The sequence below is a fragment of the Simochromis diagramma genome, unplaced genomic scaffold (genome assembly GCF_900408965.1).
Source record: "Simochromis diagramma unplaced genomic scaffold, fSimDia1.1 OVJJ01000753.1, whole genome shotgun sequence".
Taxonomy (NCBI): domain Eukaryota; kingdom Metazoa; phylum Chordata; class Actinopteri; order Cichliformes; family Cichlidae; genus Simochromis; species Simochromis diagramma.
Window position 1 is genome coordinate 15,102,177 of NW_024387523.1, and position 18,272 is coordinate 15,120,448.

The following is an 18,272-nucleotide window of genomic DNA, read 5'->3' on the forward strand; positions in this document are numbered from 1 at the left end:
TGCTTTGTTCTTCATTTCTGAGCTGAATAAGTAATGAACACGAGTCTGAGATGTGGAGCTTTTTTACTTTATTTTGCTTTTTTTTTTTTCAGTCGTTTCCTGTTTACATTTAAGCAGCTTCTCTTTTATATAGAAAGACAGGTTGACATCATTTACAAGTCACTCTTCTCAGAACCTGTTGTACCCCCGTACAAAAAAAGGAAACATCAGTCTCCACGTTACATACGAAAATATAATTTAAAAGCACTTGACAACAGATGCACGTTACGATACATTCACTGTACACGGTATATTGAAGTTCCTCCCTCATCTCCCCTCCAGCACACACCCTCCGTTCCTCCTCTCCCATATGTGTGAGTGGCCCTCCCGAGTCTGAAGCTGAGGATGGGTTTTGTTTTTACGAGTGCTTGACAGCTCAACTTTCAGTCTGTCCCCGCAGAGAACCTTCTCTCCTACGCTCAAAGGCCGGACTGAAGCGTCTTCTATCATCATCTCAGGCTAGCAGCTCCACAGATGTCCTCGTAACCTGGTGCCAGGATTTTACAGATCCAGGTTCCAGGCATGGATTTGTGCTTATGTAGTAGCACACTCGCTGAGGATATGTGGCGATCCTGCAGTCTGCCTTTTAACAACATTGTGTAAGTAAAAATCCCTATAGCCAAACTGGAGGACAGGACGGTGTGTGCATGTTGGAGATCACTGTACCTATCAAATGAACGGGGGGGCTCATGCTGCAAGCCTTGAGCAGAATCTAAACTTTTTTGTACAATGAGGGAAATGATGATATAATGAACAAATGTGTCTTGGCGAGTTGAAGCACTGCGCTCTCACTCGGAATGATGAAATCCCAGTCAGGAGCAACAAGCCAGCCAACCACCCTGCTCCATAGGAGTTGAACCAGCAGCCAGGCACAGAAACATGACACATCTGAGCAATGAGACACAGATTACAGTAATACTCTCTAGGCTGATGACTTGGATACTGCTGAAAACACACACCACTCACACTCTCGCGAACACACAATGGACTGGAATGATTTTGTCTAAAACACACACGCACAAAAACGACACGTAGATGGTAATCTCTTTCAAATACAAAATCCACCTTCTTCTTTCACACGTCTCCACACGACACAGAAACATGCGTGAAAAACATTCTTCTCGTGTACATCCATTCATTCCCGTGACTTTTTTCTTTTTCTTCTTTTTGGAGGTGCGACGTACAAGAAAATCATTGCCACAAGTCTGGGGCGACCTCCGGGGTGGAAATATTACAACACTCTTCCCATCCACCTTCCTTCCCTCCCCCCCTCCCCGTCCCTCTCTCCTCATCCCCTCATCAGGCACATGGTATGGTCAATGTTTGGCAGTGGAGAGCTGTTGGCAACGATCATGGAAAAAACAAAACAACTACAAAGATCTTGGCAACTGGAATACAGTGTGCCGCTTAACCCACTTTTGTGGCTAAGCGTGTGGAACGCAGCTCTGGCACTGTGAATGAAGAAACGCTGGAGATAACGATGGCTTAATGCGGATACGGATCGGGCCGTGTTCTAATGCGTTCTCCACGTGATAAAATGGTCAAACGACACACAGATCGGTGTCAAATTGAAAGGAGCATTAGCTCTTAATCTGTAGAACATGTAAGGAAAACAAAGAAACAAAAACTCAGAACCTAAAGTCAGCCAGCTGATTGACCTTTGACCTCTGAGGTGACAGAATTGCTCAATCAGCAAATGAGGAATGAAAGGAACACTTACTGATACATAAAAATGAACACGAAATCTAAAACACTGACAAAAATATATAAAATAAAGCTTGAAAATAAAGTGTAACTATGTATATGCTCATGAATACTTTTATATATTTTTATGTACACATACATATCTGTCTATTGTTTATATATCGATATATCTATTAAAAGTATAACTTAACTCCAGCGCTTTCACCCCCACAAATGACCGTGAAGGCACAGATCTAAGCTCAGCTGGACTCTGCAGCTCAAAAGGGAGTGTAACAACCGCTGAGCTTACATCAGCACTGGAGGCCAACTTCATCCCACTCAGAGCTGAGCAGGAGGAAGGCAGGGCTTGGTTGCACTTCCTGTTTCACGTCTCCGTCTTTTCTCCTCTTTACTTTCGTATCATTTTGTTTTTTGTCTTTTCTTTCTGTTGTTTTTTTTTTACAGTTAGCACCTTATGTAAGTCGAACGATAGAAAATAAAATAATGTGATAGCATATACGAATGTGCAAATGTACATCAATAAAAATACTACAAAGATAGTTTTTTTTTTTTTTGTTTCCCAAAAAAATACAAGTGATATAACATAGATAGAAAAAAAATACTAACGTAACACAAAAAGAAGATGATTTAAAAAACAAACAAAAAAAAAACCTTAAAGCATGCACTTGATCCTTTAGTGTACATAGGATGGGTAAGGAAAGTCAGGACCCTTTTTTTTTTTTTTTTTAGGGGAAGTTGATTGGTGTGAGCACAGGCTCTTAGCCTTGAATCTTGCGGAGGATCTCGGTGGAGACGGGCGGGTGGAAGTTGATGGTGTGGTGCCTCAAGCCCTGCGAGGTCTTGTAGCTTTTGCCACAGCGACACTTGAAGGGTTTCCTCACACGAATCTGTGTGCGGTGGCCGTTCTTGGCGTGGTATTTGATACCATTCACATTCTGAAGAAAGTGGTTGCATGCAGAGATGAAGAAGAAAAATGGGGTTATAATTACCACTTTTGAATACACACAGCATCTATAAAACACCAGAGCATTATCCCAGATTTTATGGACAGAATTCCAATGAAAATACAACGAAAATACGAATGTGAAACATTTCACTAAACGTAGGCTTCATCCAACATTTGTTTTTCCTCTCTCGTTTTTCACTACACACATCATGATAGAGTAGCGCCAGTGAGTTGACTTTATCTCATTCACGATGATAAAACATGGTAGATTTCAATCGATTAGCCTTTTTTATTTTAAAACAATAGGTAGCAGATCAGTTGTCAGTTATCATGTGGTACACAAAAGAAAAATCCCATGTGCACCAGCTGTTTAATACTTTGAGTCTCCTTATATCATAAAGCCACCAGAGTTAAAATCTACTGAGAATTGCAAATATGAACTTGACCTTAAGCACAATTTGGGTGCAGACCCATTACTGGTTGCAAGTTTCACTAAAATCTGAACAGTACTGCTTATTAATAGTGCACAGACAGATGCTGGGATGGATGTCTCGCCAATCCACCCTGAGGCCACTTACTGCATGTCTTTCCCTGTTCTCTCTCTCTCCCAGCTTTGTGGTCTTCTATACATTGTCCTAAGACAATAAAGACTAAAAACGCCCAGAAATATAAGTGATTTACATGATATCAGCAAAACTGCTATTTTGTGTTTAGTGGTAGGGAGTTAAAGTTATCATCCTGAACTACTAAACTAGGAAGGTAAACCTTAAGACTGCTTCATATTAGCATGTTTGCATGCTAATTTTACCATTTTTCTGTCAATCAACAATTTCCTTTCTCCGCTTTAAAGTTGGATATCTTCAACTATGTACCCGCCCACTGCATCACTAATGGATACTTCAGTGTCGTCACCATCAGTCCCTGAATTTCGCCAAAGATCTGCGGTGTCTGGTTGTTATATCACTGCTAGTCTCATCCTCTGTGAATGCCCCTCAACAACAAAGGTCGCTTTTCCCACGCTGCTGTTTTTGTCTTCAGGGTATTAGGGAGAAATGTTCCCACACTGTCCATTAGTTAAGCAGCTTGGATAGTGAGCAAGCTGAATGAGTTTTTTGTTGCCAGCTGTTATTAAAAAAATGAATTTAAAAAAAATTAAGTGAAGCAGAAAATATTAATCACCCTCAGATCTTATAATGTGCTTTTTCAAACACATGTGATACTCAGACAAAAGTTCTAGTGTGGATTTATTCAGAAGTAAAACCTCATGCCTTCGTGGAACTGCCTGCTCCGCCCTCAGGTTCAGCCTTACCTTGTATCTCTTCTTACACCCGGGGACAGGGCAGGCGAACGGCTTTTCATCGGCCCCGTTCATTGACATGGAGCTGAGGATGGACTCAGAGCTGATGGCGCTTTCTGTGGTCCACGACTCATCGCTATCCGACTCCTCGTAGTCTACCTCCTCCTCATCATACTCGCTGCCTAAAGGCATAATGGAGCCACGCAGAACAAAAAAACACTTGTCAACCCAGCTGAAACATGGATAGCGACATACCCACGGGAATGCAACGCCCTGGGAATTTGAGAAGCAGAAAACGATAAGTGACTTTATTAACACATTTCTCTGCGTGCTGTCCCCTGCTCGGATGCATAAGCAGCCCACATATCACGGAACGCACAAGCCAGAAATGGTGTGATGTGCTTCCGTGTGTGCCTGTGAGTCAAAATGTGGGGATTGGCACTGAGAAAGAGATCATTAAGTGGGAGTGATCCCCATTGCTCAGCCTGGAAAAAGTGCTTTACTAAGTGCAGAACATTTTCCACTCACATGCATGCACACACACACACACACACACACACACACACAGACATAAAGGCCCACTGACCCCCCACCATCTCACAGGAAATGCTGCACCTCAGCTTGAGGAAATGGATGGCACCCTGGCACATGTTGAAAGGGGGCGTGTGCGCGCGCATATATATGTGTATGTGTGTGTGTGTGTGTAGCCATGCTGATGTGTAAGCCCAGACCTAACACTACGTTTGGAACCATTTGGGCTGGAATTGGACATCTGCTTCTAGGCTGTGCAACACACGGCCCCATGCGAACACACAGCGTGACAGCTGCTATGTAATTAGCAAAGTGTTGACTGGTCTGCTCACTGCAGGAGCCATCATTCCCAAGACACAAACAGCGCACACACACACACACACACAGGAACATAGTGGTTGGTTACAAGCTTTCCACTGTGACAGCAGATTTTCCTGATGATTTACAAAAGAGCAAGTATTAGCAGAGAATTGGCCAGAAATATCCAAAAAAATAATGGTTAATGTTTACAGAGACACTGCTGAATATAAGATGAGCAGGCTTGTGCACTCCTAGCAGGTATTTTGTAGTTTTCCCTTTGAGATGCAGAGCCATTGGACAGCTATGAAATAAGCTGCATTCCATTTGCATTACAAATATCTTCACTCGCTCTTCAGCGCGCTGTCTGACTTTGATGAATATGCTTCCCATGTTTTTTTCTCTTTGTGTCAGTAGGGTTAAATTGCTTAAGTCAGTTTCAACATATCCTTTCCCATCACACATATAAGCAATCCATCTTTTTCCCTTTCAATCATACGTTTGAACACACACACACACACACACACACACACACACACACACACACACACACACACACACACACACACCGGTTATACCTGTAGGTGTGCTGCTGCGGAATGAGGAGGAAGGGGTGATGGGGGGCGTGACGGGAGGCGTCAGGTTACCGCTGGTGTGGCGGGGAGGTGTGGCCGTGCTGTTCCTGGACACTCCGCCCGTGATGGACAGGGACAACTTGGGTGTGGCCTTCTTCTTTATGGTCTCCTGCTCCCGGCGTGCTGCATCCGTCATGAACCTGACGTCACACAGTTATTTTATTAGTTCGCATTATCCTATTTCTCATTATTAATCAGTGGAAAGGTCTCCTACCTGCATGTAATACTAAACTTATGTGACAGCTGTGTTCTCATCAACTTGAAAACCTTATAAATATAAGCAATGTTGTTCAAATAAATGCTAGCACATTTTCATCCACTTGGGTTGTTTTTTTTGTTTTTTTTTTATAACTTTGACCTCTTAATTTGAAAGGTAATCAGGTAATTAACTGAAAGTTTATTATAACTTCGGTAATTGTTGTAGTTTTGCCCTTTCCCTGCTAAGGCTACAGCCACAGAGGTTTAGAGACAGCAAACATGCTACAGTACGGCACCAAAAACATACTGATTGCTTTGGTCACTAGCAGATTGCAACTGTTGCCTGTGGTTTGCATGGATGACACAAACCCTACCAACTAGTGGCTGCCACTGGTCTCTAGGCCTCTGCAACTGAGGCCTAACTACTTAGATTTTGCTTGTGATTACATGAAATTATAAATTAAAACAGTAGTTCTCTTACTTTTTAAACTGATGTACAGCCACGTATCCACTATTGATCTAATGATGTAGCCTATTTTAATCCTTCATCTACAACTTTTAGCTACAACTCTGTTTAGCAGCTATTAATTAAGTATACTGACCACTTTCAACAGTTTTCCCACTCCATTTAGTTGCACGTGTTAATCTATACTTTTGGGTAAGATTTTCAGCTGATAGACACATTTTCAGCCAATACTGTCCAGCTTTTTTCAACATTTCACCTCTGTATTATGTTTAGCTAATGACTGACTTTTAGCTAGTTTAGATTTCTTGAATGGTTTATCTTGCCATTAGCTAGTCATTGCAGTGGGAAATCCATGCTTTTAGCTACAAGATTCAATTTAAAGCCTCACTTTTAGCTCTTAACTCCCAACTTCAGCTTATTTTGTCGCAATTTATTTAGTAATGCTAACTGTTTAAATGTTTATCCATACTATTAGCAATCAAATTAAAATCCTTATTCAAATGGTATACAGTTTCAAAAGTCTTAGCTAATAAGTTTAACTAGTTATTAGCAATTTCAAATATTGTTTCACAGTTTAGGTTTTTTGTTACAGTTTTATTAATATATGTATTCTTTTAGCTGTCTTTGCACGGTGTTTTTTAGCTGCTAACTGTTTATTTAAATGTTATTTTTTTATTTACTTATTTTTACTCTAAGTTTGGCTAATCTGTCCTCGTACCCTCTGTTGACTGCAGAAGTATCGCTGCTTTAATAAAACCCTGTTAATTTATTATTTATTATCCTTTTTCATAAATTGTGATTCATATCCTAATTTGGTTTTCTAACATGTGGCGTTAAGCTGTGCTCCACTGTTGCTATGAGAAAAATGTCCGTTTGTGTGAGAAGACAGGGCCTTGCTGCTGAATGAACTCGTCCCTTAAATATTCTGTCAAAACATGTACAGTAAATACGAATGACATTTATAGCCTCGCCACTTGAACAATTATCACAGAAAACAAACCTCTCTCTTTCATTCCACCATTATCTCTCTCAGTGTTACATCTTGTAGGGATTTAACGAGGCATTTAGTGGGACGTGACACATCGGTTCACCACACACAAACACACACATGCCGTAATCCTCTGGCTGCACAGGGAGTCAAAAGTGATTGTCTTGTGTGGTTTTCTGTGCTGGTCTGTGGATGAGTCACTGCTGTGGGTATGGGAAAAGTCAGTCATTGGAGATGTTCTCCGCAAGCCACATATACACACACTCACACGCACATTAACTTTCACTGGTGGAACAATGGTGCCCTCTGTAGACGGATGCTTTTGAGCGTGTGTGAATGTGTACGATTGTGTGTGCCTTACCTGTTGATGTAGCTTAGGGCCAGATAGGTGGGCTGCTGTTGCTCCTGCTTCTCCAAGACCCTCGGATCTGTGTCTGCGAGAGAAGGAGACATTCAGATTAATCACCACTCCCTGTGGAGGGAAAATGTTCTGTGAATACTCTAAGTATGTAGCTGACTCACACATGTATTCTTTCTGCCAGACAGGCTGATAGATTACTAGATATGTCTCACACTGCGTTCACTGTATTAGTCTCAATGTGTGGCACCCTACAGATACATTTCAGATACTTTCATAAACGGCACGTTATTACAGCAGAACCAAGCCCTATCTAATTTACAACCAATGCCTTCGCTGAAGTGACCCAAGACCACTTAATCGTTGCCGTGGCGAGGATGTGGTTACAAAAAGAAAAAAAATGACTTTAGAGTAAAGGCGGCTGTGATGAATGTACACACTGTATGAGTTGAGGAGTACATACAGGCTTTTTCCAGATGACTTGCTAAGTCAGTAACGCTACAGTCGGCAACTTCCACTGCCTGAGGCAAGCAGTGTGTACTTCAAAGTCCCATCTCACACCCCCGGGAAAACAGAAGCAAGTGTGCATGAAAACACTGCGGGTGGGTTACATATGTGAACTACCAGTGCCATCAAGTGTTCGATCTGGGAATGTTCAGAAGGAGCTTAAAAAAACAGTACATTTAAGCCAAGCCATCTATGTCTGCGTGAGTGTGTGCACTAGCACTAGCAGGCATAATTGCAGCAACATATGTAATAGCTAGCAGATGTATTTCAATTTAGATCCAAGGACTAGATCATCTCTGTGCAAAAATTAACAACACACCCCTGGATGCTTCCAACTGTGGTGTGTTGGCCTTCTCAGCCCTTCAGTTTTCAGGCTTTCACACCTCATAATTAAACAAGGAATGCAGACTTCCCACCGTGCGGGAGGAGGAACACTAAGGAGACCAGCAAACAAGAAAACAACCCAGAAAAAAGAAACTTGCCCACTTCAACTGGTCTGCCATGCAAAACATAGTCCTATATATGTGACTTTCAAAATAAAAAGACTAGGCAAAGGGGGAAAAGGGTAGCAAGATTATATACCCAGGTGGTCCGCAGAGGTGGTCTCTGACAGTCTTTTATAGCTGAGACTTAATAATCCTACCTGCTGCTCAGATGTAGAGACCAGAGCTTTCTGTGCATGCATAATTGTGCACAAACACACACATATACACACAGCTAAATCTACATCCCTGAGTCACGAGACATGTTTTAGTGAGAGCTATCTGCATCTTTTAATAACCTTTTGGAAACCACTGAGTAGACTAGACAACAACAGGGAAAATCTACTAAAACAAAATCTATATATGCACTGAGATTAAGCAAAAAGATGACAGGAATGACAAATGATAAACGGCCATTATAAATGGTATCAGTGTTTATAATGGCCAATAAATGTGAAAAATTAAGACGGGACTGAAGAAAGGCTTTTCAACCATGTTCTGTGTGTTGAGGTTGTGTAGTAAATAAATAACTACACATAACAAATGTTAGGCAAATATGTTCAGCTAATATATTGTAATAACAGATTTTTTTTTATAGCTATCACTCCCAAAAATCTTACACTGGTCAGCTTCTGCTAACAACAAACAAAAACTTGCACTTTCCGTGCTTTTATTGAACACACTGAGTAATTACTCACAGTCCAGGCTAGAAAAACACTACCAAATTCTCCAAAAGCTACTGGAAGTCAGGTGTTCCAATTAATGACATGGGATTGGAAGTCTGGGATGCAGCTGTAAAACTTCCTTTAAAGACATGCATGAAAAGCCTCATGTAGGCTGCTCATCTCAAGAATGACTGGCTAGTCTGAACCAGAGGTGGACAAATAATGTTCCTAAGGGCCTATATAAGAAACTAGGATTACTATAGAGGGCTGCAGCAATGACCTGAACTCAGTTCTGCTTCATTTTAAATTGTATCTCTTTATGAACCTTTACTGGTAAGAGTAGATGTTACAATCAGGTCTGAACCATTCTGTGACTGCAAGAAAAAGCAGTACAGAGATGCACAAAGCTGACAGCATGTCTTGCAAATATCAAACCACAGCACACATCTGAAAGAGGTGAAAACAAGACTGAAGGGTTACAACAAAACACCTGCAGAAATCTTGCTAAAATGTTTGTTCATCTTCACTAGAAAAAAATTACTTAATACCAGGACTTCCACCTCTCCACGCCCCCTTCAAAAAACCGGCACATGAAGCAGAAGAAAAGTCAGCAATATCCTGTAGGCAAACAAACTGCAAGCAGGAGGAAGCATTGTGGTTTGCGGCTGCTTTGCCACGTCACAGTCTTGATGCCAATCATTAAAGGAACAATAGATTGAACACTGTATCAAAACATTACACAGTAGAGTGTCAGGGCAGCAGTCCATGAACTGAGGCTTAGGAGGGTGGCAACAACACAATAACCCAAAGGATACAAAGTAAGAATTAAGTGTTTTAATGACCAAGACAGTGACCTTAATCCAATTGAGATGCTGTGGCTAACCTGAAGAGTGTCCAATCAAGAGTTTTATATGGGCCCTCTTCACTGTGTCGGCAGCTACTGTTGCTCCTTCTACGAGTGACTAAATTCAAAAGCTGACTTACTTTTATTAGCCGATACTGTGAGTGATCACTCAATGTGTTCAATTAAGACAGGAAAACCACAACTGTGTGGTTTTAGTTTAGTCAGATTATCGCAGTCCATAATTGTAACTTTTTTCTAAAGATGCAGATTAGGCCACATTTTATGAGTAATCAATGCAGAAATTCTGTTAATTCCACATTTTTTTCCAACTACATAGCAGGATAAGACTGACTCAAAGGATTAACTGTGAAAGAAACATCAGCTGAAGGCAATTTAATGTGAGAATGGCAAAAATGTGAGGAAAGAATGCCAGAATTAATATCTTGGGATGTTCAAGGTGCTGAGGATTGTGGATGAGGTAAGTGTGTGTAGAGAAGGGGGAGGGGTGTTGGTGGAAATGGGGTTAGCCAGGTGCGGATAGCGAGAACTGCAGTAAATGTTAGCCGGTTTTACAACTTCCACTCACCGAGCTAGACAGAAAGTGAGCATGCTGTTGATCCTGCTGCTGTGGCCAGAAGAAGACCTGCATATGTACACCCAGTAAGCTACATACATACATACATACACACACACACACACACACACGTATATATATTTGCTAACTGAACCTCAAAGCTGCCAATTTCAAATTTACAGTACAGTATTTTAGCAGGCTAATGTACATGCATGTGCATATTTGTAATTCAGTACATGTTTTCCTTATCTGTTTTGTTTCAACGTATCACCAGTGTGGAAACACTTCAGTTATTAATATCTGTGCCCAATCTGCAGCCACTCATTTCACAACCCACACATCCATCTCTCACAAACGGCACACTGCTGCCACCTGCTGAATGTACTCTGTCTGCATGTGTCCACATGCACAAGCCCATTGTGTAGAGAGGTCTGTGTATGTGTCTCTTTACATGTGTGCATGTGCTGAAACCAGACCAAGAATGCATGGCTTGTTATGCAGCCTGCTAATTAAGCCTCGGAGAGCATTTTAACGTGTTTCTAAAGCAGCAGGCAACCGGATGGAGGGAGAGGAGAGGCAAGGAGGAGGAGTGGGAGCAAAGAGAGGGGGCATATGGGTGGAGGGAAAGGCAAACTCCTCTGTAATTACGCTTCCCAGTGCTTGGTGGGGCGCTCAGATCGTGCGACTTCCGAAAGACAGTGTGTGTGACTGTGTGTGTGTGAAGCAAAAGAGAGGGTCTGCAGTTTCCAGTTTGGGATGCCAGTCCAATAACTGCTTCGCTACACCCTGACAGGTCATACAGGAAGTATAGTGAGCACAGCCTCTCACATGCACAAACATGCACCCCTTCCCTTCTCACACCTCTGACAGGAGCGGGATGGGAAACAACCTGGCAACTAAAGCAAGAACAAACAGCTGAAATCCTTCTTTTAATGCATATATAAATCACATATACATAGAGCTGAAATGATCAGTCTAATACAGAAACATTGTCCAAAAAATAATTACAATGTAAAATAAAAATGAAAAATAATTGTAAAAATAATCAACTGATTGGTTACCTTTTCAGCACGTGACTTACTGGTACAAATTTTGTTATATCTAATAGGGCAGGGCCAAAAATATATATCACGATATATATTTGAAAATTTGCGATAATGATATAACTGACGATATAATTTCTGCGAGACAAAATACAACTCCACGACTTTACTAGCGCAAAAAAAAAAACCCCTCCATTTATTTTACTTAAACAAGCAGCTGTTTTTTTTATGTGCATTAAAGCTGTATAAACATTTAACAGTGTAAAAGTAAATTATTTGCTGAAAGTTTAACCAAAAGGCATTTCCAGTAGAAATGGGCTGACATATCCTGAGCATAACCGTGTATAATATCCACTTAAGTTAAAAAGAGGTGCTTTGCTACATTAAACTGCAGTGTGCCAAATAAAAAAGTCAAATATGTATTTTTCGGACCATAAGATACACGGGATTATAAGGCACATTAAGCGAAACAAAGCAGTCAGATAAATCAAACTTTATTCAACTCATTCTTCTTGCTTCCTCCACTTCTGTACCATTGATTCATTAATGCTGTATTGTATCACAGCTGCTCTATTCCTATGTTGTTGCAGTATATTAATGACTAACCTCATATTGTGGATGGATTATCTCAGTTGTTCTCCTGACTGAAGTTTGGTTTACAGCATCCTGCCATGCGATTGCATTTGCCTCTAACCATCAGGAACCTTCACGTTAACTTTTTCTTTATGTTATGCTAACATAGCTATGTCGCTAGCGATCACGTAGCACAGCATTAAACACCAGCTAGCCCAACTTCAGTAACCCTACAAACGTCACTGCCGTGTAGCTTCCTGTCTTCATTTATGTTGGAAGTGATAGCAGAGCTGTACGTTTGATTTTTTTTTCAGAAATCTCTCAGTCAGAACATGCTATATCATGCTTAGGTAACTAGCGAAACTAGCGAGCTAACTTCCGCTAACGTCTGCTAACTTCTAACTCCGTTAAAAGTAATGAATTCTGTTTTCATGGATGCCTGGATGTTAAACATCATAGTTACACCTGGTAAAGCAGCAACGCTGATCATTTTATTAAAGATGGAAGAATTTAGACAGTTTTTAACTCTCAGTGATGTTCGTTTGACTTCGGGACCTTATAGAAAGGAGTTTAGGACCCAGACTACTCCCAGATTTACGAGGACCTTACAAATACGGCAATAACGATGGCCGCTTGCATGTTCTACAAAAAAATGTGCTTTGTTGTATATCTGACGGACAAACACCAAACCAGTTAAGTTGCACCATTTTTAAAAACTTATTCTGGTTCATCCGTTTCACTCAACAATCTGCTTTCCCCATTCTCATTCTCCGTTACCGCCGTGCTTTTTCGGCACTGCGCATGCGCGATATTTCATTTTCTTATCGTTGCCTAGCATTGTACCGGTATTACCGTGAACGATATAATATGGCCCAGCCCTAATATCTAACATATTCAGCTTTAACTTACATAGTAAAACAGAATAATCTACACATCCTCAAACATGCTGTCTCCCTGTAAACAACATCACAAAGAAAGAAATGCAAAAATAAATTCTAGTGGTTTGCCAATCGTACCCACAAAATTATCCCTGTAATCGAAAAGCAACACCTTTAAAAAAATCACTGCAAACTAACGATCAGCATTCTTCAGCAGAGTTTACATCATGTTACAAGGCCGTAGTTTCAGCTCAACCTTTAACTCCGAATGCAGAAGAAAAACAAGGATTCAAGTAAAGTCTGTCCAAACAAAGGTGATATCTTTTGGGATTTCCCTGTACTCAGCTCACACCCGTGTTTTGACTTTCATAACCTTCTCTTTTAAATCTCTTTCCCTGCTTTTAATCTCTACCTGCCTCCCCCCTCCCTGTCCTTTTTGCTGAGGTAAGGGGCAGGTACGTGCTTGTGCAGGTGAGAACATTGCTGCCGCCGTGCACGCAGGCAGAGAAGCCTGACATCATTGCATTCCTCAGACCTTACCTACACTCCCAGCACAACAAAACTACCACACTAAACACAGTGCACCTAACCCCACTTCCTTATTGCATTCGGCTGTAATCTAAACAGTGTGGGCATGTCATTGGTAGGCTCCTGCCCTTTAGGATGAGATCAGTGTTGTAGATCCACACGTTTCCTAGGTTTCTCACAGATGGGATCACGACACACTCATCTGGTCTGCTTGCTGCCAGCTATTATGTGTCAGACAAGGCAGAAGTCCAAATAAAAAAAACGATATAGAAGATAACGGATTAGAACAGGAGTCCAAACACAGGGCAGAAATTTGGGAGTTTTCTGGTCGTGTAGCACATTAGATGCCCTACCACAAGAGGGCAGCACAGCCTGCAGCAAAAACTAACTGTTTCCAGCAGAGGCCTACACTGATTTCTCCACACCTGACTTAAGTCCCGCTGACTCACTTTTTACAACTACTAGCATCTCATATCTCAAGCTTCTTGTCACACTGCAAGAACAAGGACGATCACATCTGTCTGTCATCTGTGAGACCTTAAACAGCTTATCTGATGTCTGTTAGGACGATCAAATTAGCTGATCCTTTGATTGATTATTGATCACACGCCACTGCACTAATTCACAACCGAAAAGGAAGTCAAAACCAAATGTCACTTGCCTCCCCGCCCCCTCTCAATCCTCTCCATGTGTCACTCTAGGCCCTATGGTAAATGATCTGAAAGCAGTATTGATTAGACTCTTTATGTCTGTGCCGCCCCTGATAACCAACCGTGCTATAAAGCCAGGAGAGGGGCAATTCATTAATCCAGAATATTTGACTGGTAAACCGCTATTCTGTTCATCTGACAGTTAGGGTCAAAGGTCAGGCTAAGAGCCAGATGGGGCATACATCACTCAGTGTCTGTGGTGTTTGGGTTGTTGAACTGAGGAAGCAATATTAATCCCTGCATTTCAGTGGGGACACGGTGAAAAATCATGTTTTTATTTCTTCCACCCTTGGGTTTATTTGGAAGAGATCCATGGAGCATATGGGTAAGATGAAGAGCAGCCCACCCTGCTCCTCCGCCTCCCCACCAGCAAACACCACACCAACTACATCACTTGTGTTTATCAGTCCTGTTCTCCACGTGACGCGACATCACGTTGGGTGTCCTCAACACAGCTGGTTGCTCGACAGCACTCTTTGTCAGTGAGACAGCAGGTGTGCAATAACTCAGCCCAATACACTGCCCCTAACCCCTTTAGGGACTGCCAGTTGCCATGGAGACTGGCTCAATGAAGCATCTATGTAAACCCCTCGCTCCCCCCCTTCACATAGCCTCATGAGGATGGATACTCCCCACAAATAATGATTAGCCCACATCAGATTACTGAGTGATTCAGAGATGCGTAAATGCATCTCTAGTCTTATTTGTTATGGTGGATCATAGTTTAATCTAACACACTGTGTTATTGTGTGTTTAGTTGGAAGTGACAGTTTATTCTGTTCTTTAAATCTGCATGCTTTTCTCTGCTACCTCGAGGCAATAGGAGGAAAGCACTCCCTTATCAATAATTCATATAATTTACTTAGATTTTAATTATTGTGCACGCAAAGACAGGTATTTTTATTTAACAGCTCAAAAATACACCTAAACCAGCTCTATTTTCCCCCATTTTTGAGAATCCACATACAATGCTGCTATAATAGAAGTTACTAATTGCACCAATTACCACTTAATTAAATAAATACATGTCTCTTTATAATCCAGAGTGTTTACCCTGCAACTTTTTCTGTGCCTCTTATGTTAAATGGTGGGCAAACTGATTACGATTGTATTTATACGTGCCAGGGGGCAGTCATCAGAGTGTTTACTGTCAGACCAAAATCTAATAAGCGGTGCAACAAGTCGGCGCTTGTACTTGTGGAAGAAAATCTGATTATGTCCTTGCATGTCTGCTACAACTTCAGCTGATGGAGTGCCGGTGGGAATTAGACACCAAAATAACAGAAAAGCCACGGGGAAGTGACGCTTTCAGAAATGTGACAGTCAAGAGTTTTCGGCAGCTCAAATGCACAAGCGGTATGAAGAAAAGCCACGGCTGCACTGCGTCAGGCCTGGAAATGTAAACAGTGCTCAGCAACGCTAGCTGTGAAACCGCTGTCTGGTCGGGATGCTAGTTTCACCTATGAGACCTACGCGGCCCTCCTAGTCGAGTTACCGCTGCAAAGGTAACTGCTGCAGCTGACTCCTAATCAGACGAGTCGGCCCCAACATCTCAGAAAGCATAGTTTATTTTCCAGATATAAAAGTTGATAAATAACTCCCTCTCCGGCGAGCCTCGACAGAGAGCAAGAAGCAGGAATAGCGGAATGCAGAGCTGAGCCTATCTGCGTTTAGCTAGCTAGCTAGAGGGGAGAGGGGGGGGGGGGGGGCTAGCTAATACCAGCTAGCTGTCTAGTTCCCTCTCCCCCGCTGGCTCCACTCACCGATGTGATTGTCCTCGATGTGGACGATGAGCTCGGCGAGAGACTCGAACTGGAGTCCGCAGCCCCCGAACCTGCAGGAATTGGAGAAGAACGAAGCGGCGGCGATGCCCGTCATGTTCACGGTGCTGGTGCATTCACCGGGCGGAGAGGGGGTTGGAAGGGGGGGGGGGGGGGGGGGTATCCAGGAGCCGGGGTGGTGAACGAGGAGGCAGAGGTTTCGGGTCCGGGGATAGGAACGGGGCAGAGCGCGGAGCAGCGGAGCAGACACCGGGCGGCCAGACAGGACAGCGGCGGACGCAGCTGGGAGGCAGGCGGGGCGGTGGGAGGAGGAGGAGGAGGGGTGGCTGGTGGCATACGTCACGACCTGCCTACCTGTTGGTATCATGTGTGAGCCCGCACTGACTGCGGAGTGATATCAAAAATCAAAGTCTAATCTTGGCACATATACATATGTTATAAACACAATATACAAACCACACAAGTAGAACGAAAAGAAACAGATTTCTCTTTTTTAGTTAAAAAAAATATATATATATATATTTTTTTTATGTCCTTAAAATAAGGAATCATTGGAAATTTACTGTTTGCCCCAAACGTATAAAGAAATACAAGCCCAAATCCAAAAAAGCTATGATGCTCTTTAAAAATGTAAATAAAAACAGAATGCAATGATTTGACAATCTCAAAACCCATATGTTATTCACCATATAACACAGAAAACATATCACATTGTCAAAGTAAGAAAATGTACCATTTTAAGAAAAACGTTAGCTCATTTAAAATCTGATGGGAGCAAAACATCTCAAAAATATTTGGAGGGGGCCATGTTTTTTCATTTTTTAACTAGGAAGTAGGGAGACCAGGTGCTGGACTATGTCCTATTCCTATCTGTTAGAGGATTTTATCTGCTCAACAATCCTGTTTTTTTGTTGTTGTATATATTGTGTCATGATGTGCCAGATGTTTTCAGTTCTACCATGAAGCCATGCTGTTATATTAGATGCAGTATGTGGTTCAACATTGTCTTGCTGAAATATGCAAGGCCTTCTCTGAAAAATACATAATCTGGATGGAAGCGTATGTCCCACTAAAACCTATATATACTGCTCAGCACTAATTGTGTCTTTCCAGATGTGCTAGCTGCCAATCCATGGGCACTAATACACCCCCATATGTTCAGAGATGCAGGCTTTTGAACTGAACGCTGATAACAAGACAGGTGGTCCCTCTCCTCTTTAGACCAGAAGACTAGAGAGATGTTCATGTTTTCAAAACAGAATTAAAAGTTTTGATTCGTCTGACCACAGAGCAGTTTCCCGCTTTGCCTCAGTCCATTTGAAATGATCTATGGTCAAGAGAAGATGATGGTTTTTCTGGATCATATTCACAAATTGCTTTTTCTTTGCCTGATAGGGCTTAAATTTTGTCTACAGACAGTAATTTCAGGAAATGTTCCTGAAACCATTGCAGTGACTTGTCTAAGGCCTTGAAAATCATGGGTGTCCAGTATTTTCAGCCTTCTTTCTCACACACAGAGATTTCTCCAAATTCTCTGAATCTTATGATGGTATTTTGCACTGCAGATGACGTGACACTTAAAGTCTTCTGAAATGTTCTTTTTATACCCAATTATGTTACTGACCTGTTGCCAATTAACCTAATTATTTGCAAATTGTTCCTTCCAGTCTCTTGTTGTCTCTGTCCCAATTCTTAGGTGCTAACCTGTGCCTCCCTGCTGAAACACAAAGAAAAAAAAGATCAACATCTGAAATCACAGTTATGGTTTTAACAGATTTTTTAGCATAAAAGAGAATGCACAAGTCTACTAACGCAGTGGATTAAGATCATAAAAACAAACTTTAGCTTCTATTTCTGCTTCTAAGAAGTTGGTCAAATTGCATTAATAAATACAGCATGTCCTTCACATGATCAGTGCCAAACTTTTAAACATCAACTTGTGTGTGCTTATTTTGTAAGCTAGATATCAAAATTTCAAACTACCTCTCAGTATAATGGGCCCACATTATCCCTTACAAACATCTTTGTTTACACATATTTAGTTTAATGGGTTCTGGTCAAACTAAGTACTTATAGTGGGTTATATACAGTACTGTACATGTATATTACACTGTCTTTTTAACTGATAAAGACTATGTCTGTTACACCTGAAAAAACACAGGCACTGATCAGTTTTCTTTTCAGCTTTTGTCTTGATACATTATTACCTATTACCTTACAGGATTTAA

The 18,272-nt window shown here is 41.6% G+C and overlaps 1 protein-coding gene across 1 annotated transcript; it reads right to left on the bottom strand.

Annotated features, from left to right (window-relative positions):
- Positions 1 to 77: 77 nt before the first annotated feature.
- jazf1a (JAZF zinc finger 1a) lies at positions 78 to 17,854 on the bottom strand. The gene is made up of 6 exons (XM_040020356.1): positions 17,669 to 17,854; positions 16,027 to 16,428; positions 7,463 to 7,535; positions 5,393 to 5,589; positions 3,999 to 4,168; positions 78 to 2,678 (listed from the first exon to the last, which is right to left on the bottom strand). Exons 2-6 carry the CDS (start codon positions 16,409 to 16,411, stop codon positions 2,502 to 2,504), a joined length of 1,002 nt encoding a protein of 333 aa, XP_039876290.1. The 5' UTR covers positions 16,412 to 16,428; positions 17,669 to 17,854; the 3' UTR covers positions 78 to 2,501.
- Between the last annotated feature and the right edge of the window lie 418 nt (positions 17,855 to 18,272).